The sequence below is a fragment of the Penaeus chinensis genome, chromosome 24 (assembly GCF_019202785.1).
Source record: "Penaeus chinensis breed Huanghai No. 1 chromosome 24, ASM1920278v2, whole genome shotgun sequence".
NCBI classification, from domain to species: Eukaryota; Metazoa; Arthropoda; class Malacostraca; order Decapoda; family Penaeidae; genus Penaeus; species Penaeus chinensis.
Window position 1 is genome coordinate 9,335,062 of NC_061842.1, and position 1,885 is coordinate 9,336,946.

Below are 1,885 nucleotides of genomic sequence, written 5' to 3' on the forward strand. Positions count from 1 at the left end.
TCCGGCCCACAGTCCTTACCACTCTACTACGGCGGCAATAGAGATCATCACTTTCCTGATGTTAAAGTTACATTAATTTTGTCATTTTTTTCCTCAGAATTTCATACTGGTATATATATGTTTGTATATATGTATGTATGTATGTGTATGCATATGTATGTATGTGTATATGTATGTGTATTATATTTTATATATTGTTGTGTGTGTGTGTGTGTGTGTGTGTGTGTGTGTGTGTGTGTGTGTGTGTGTGTGTGTGTGTGTGTGTGTGTGTGTGTGTGTACATGCGTGCGTATTTGTACAAAAGTGCAGAGATAACCAGAAACGGTTAGAGTAACAAGCGGTTCGCTTGTTTTATGTAGGATTTTTAGTGTTTATATTTTTCAGTCGTCTATACTTATTTAAATATAGCTTTATTGCTATAATGCGTTCCTCGATTGTGGGAGCTCCAATGAACATAAAAACGTACAATTGTTGTTGTCCGTAAAGTCTTAGCGGGTGGCGCTAACATGAAAACTCTCGGGAGACCCCGTGTGGCCGCGGGGACCACGCGGACGACATACCCATCTGATCATACAAGTCGCGTTCGTTTAATTTTCAAGATAGAGACTCACCACTGCTCAGGCATTATTGTCAAACCCTTAAGTTATATATATGAGATTTATGTCAAAGTCGAATCTTGTATACCACATTTATAACGAAAAACACATGAAAAGTTGTATGATGATTTTTAGATTTGTTTTTCATCATAAAACCTTCAAATTGGGAGGAATTTATTATTGTAAGACACCTCCTCCCTTGACGAATTTCAGTAGGTAATGTCAAAACGTAATGTTATAATTTAGCTCCAGAAGAGCTAAATTGCCGACGCCGCACGCGAGTGCCTTGGACTCACTGCCGAGTTTTTCTTCGCGGAGGTTTATATTCGCGTAGGTTATTGTACATTCGTATGCGTGTGAAAATGGTAGAACTCATTTTCGACAACCCCCCCCCCCCTAAACTACCCCCACCCAATTACGGGACGGTCATAAATATGCTACATGTTAATAAAAAAATAATAACTATGACAATTACATATATGTAATATATGTTATATAGCATATAAAATGTTTCACGTGTTATAACATATAACACACTATCACCAAACATTCTTCCTTTTATCGACCAGTTTGCGTTCAGTTGTTCTTGGCTATGAGTGTACAAACATAGACACAGGTTATGATGGTAAGTGCGAGAGCGAGACCGGCATAAGGGATGATGATGCCGCCGTAGAGAGCCAAGTAAAACAGTCCCTTTTGACAGCTGTTCGCCTGCGTTAAGTCCTCGAAGTCCGGGTTCTTGGCCCAGGCCGTGAACACCCACACGTTTCCTGGGGAAAGAGTTTGTGAGGAGAAACGTCTACTATTACTACATGGTAATATAAACACTGATTATGGTAATACTACTATTAATGATAATGGCAGCAATACCATAATCATAACATTAGCCGTAAGAGTAATAGTAATAAATAACAAAATCATAAGATAGCAACATCAATGGCATTAACTTGAACAATGATGGCAATAACTATGCCAATGCTTAAAAAAAAAAAATAATAATAATCTATGGTGCCAATAAGGATACACAAAAATCATAAAAATTCGCACATATCTAACTCTCCATCACCTATGAAGTGGATCTCGAACTTTCCTTTGCGGATGGAATATCTGTCTGTCCCTATCCTCCAAACATGATTTCCTATCTCTCCCTTGTCTCCAAACAGGATATTTAACTCTACCTCTTTTCTTGATAGTCTAACTCTCCCCCAAATGGTATAATCTAACTCCCTCTTTTCCTAATAGGATATTTAACTCTACCTCTTTTCTGGATGAGCTATCTAACTCTCCTC

At 38.2% G+C, this 1,885-nt stretch overlaps 1 protein-coding gene across 4 annotated transcripts in view; it reads right to left on the reverse strand.

Moving 5' to 3' along the window:
* Positions 1-204: 204 nt before the first annotated feature.
* LOC125038132 (transmembrane protein 272-like) overlaps positions 205-1,885 on the reverse strand; it is an 11,897-nt gene continuing 10,216 nt past the window's right edge. For all 4 annotated transcript variants that reach the window (XM_047631446.1, XM_047631443.1, XM_047631444.1 and 1 more), the window contains exon 6: positions 205-1,366. In XM_047631446.1, coding sequence (XP_047487402.1) covers positions 1,173-1,366 — 194 coding nt within the window. In that variant the 3' untranslated portion in view covers positions 205-1,172. The remainder of the gene's footprint in view (positions 1,367-1,885) is intronic.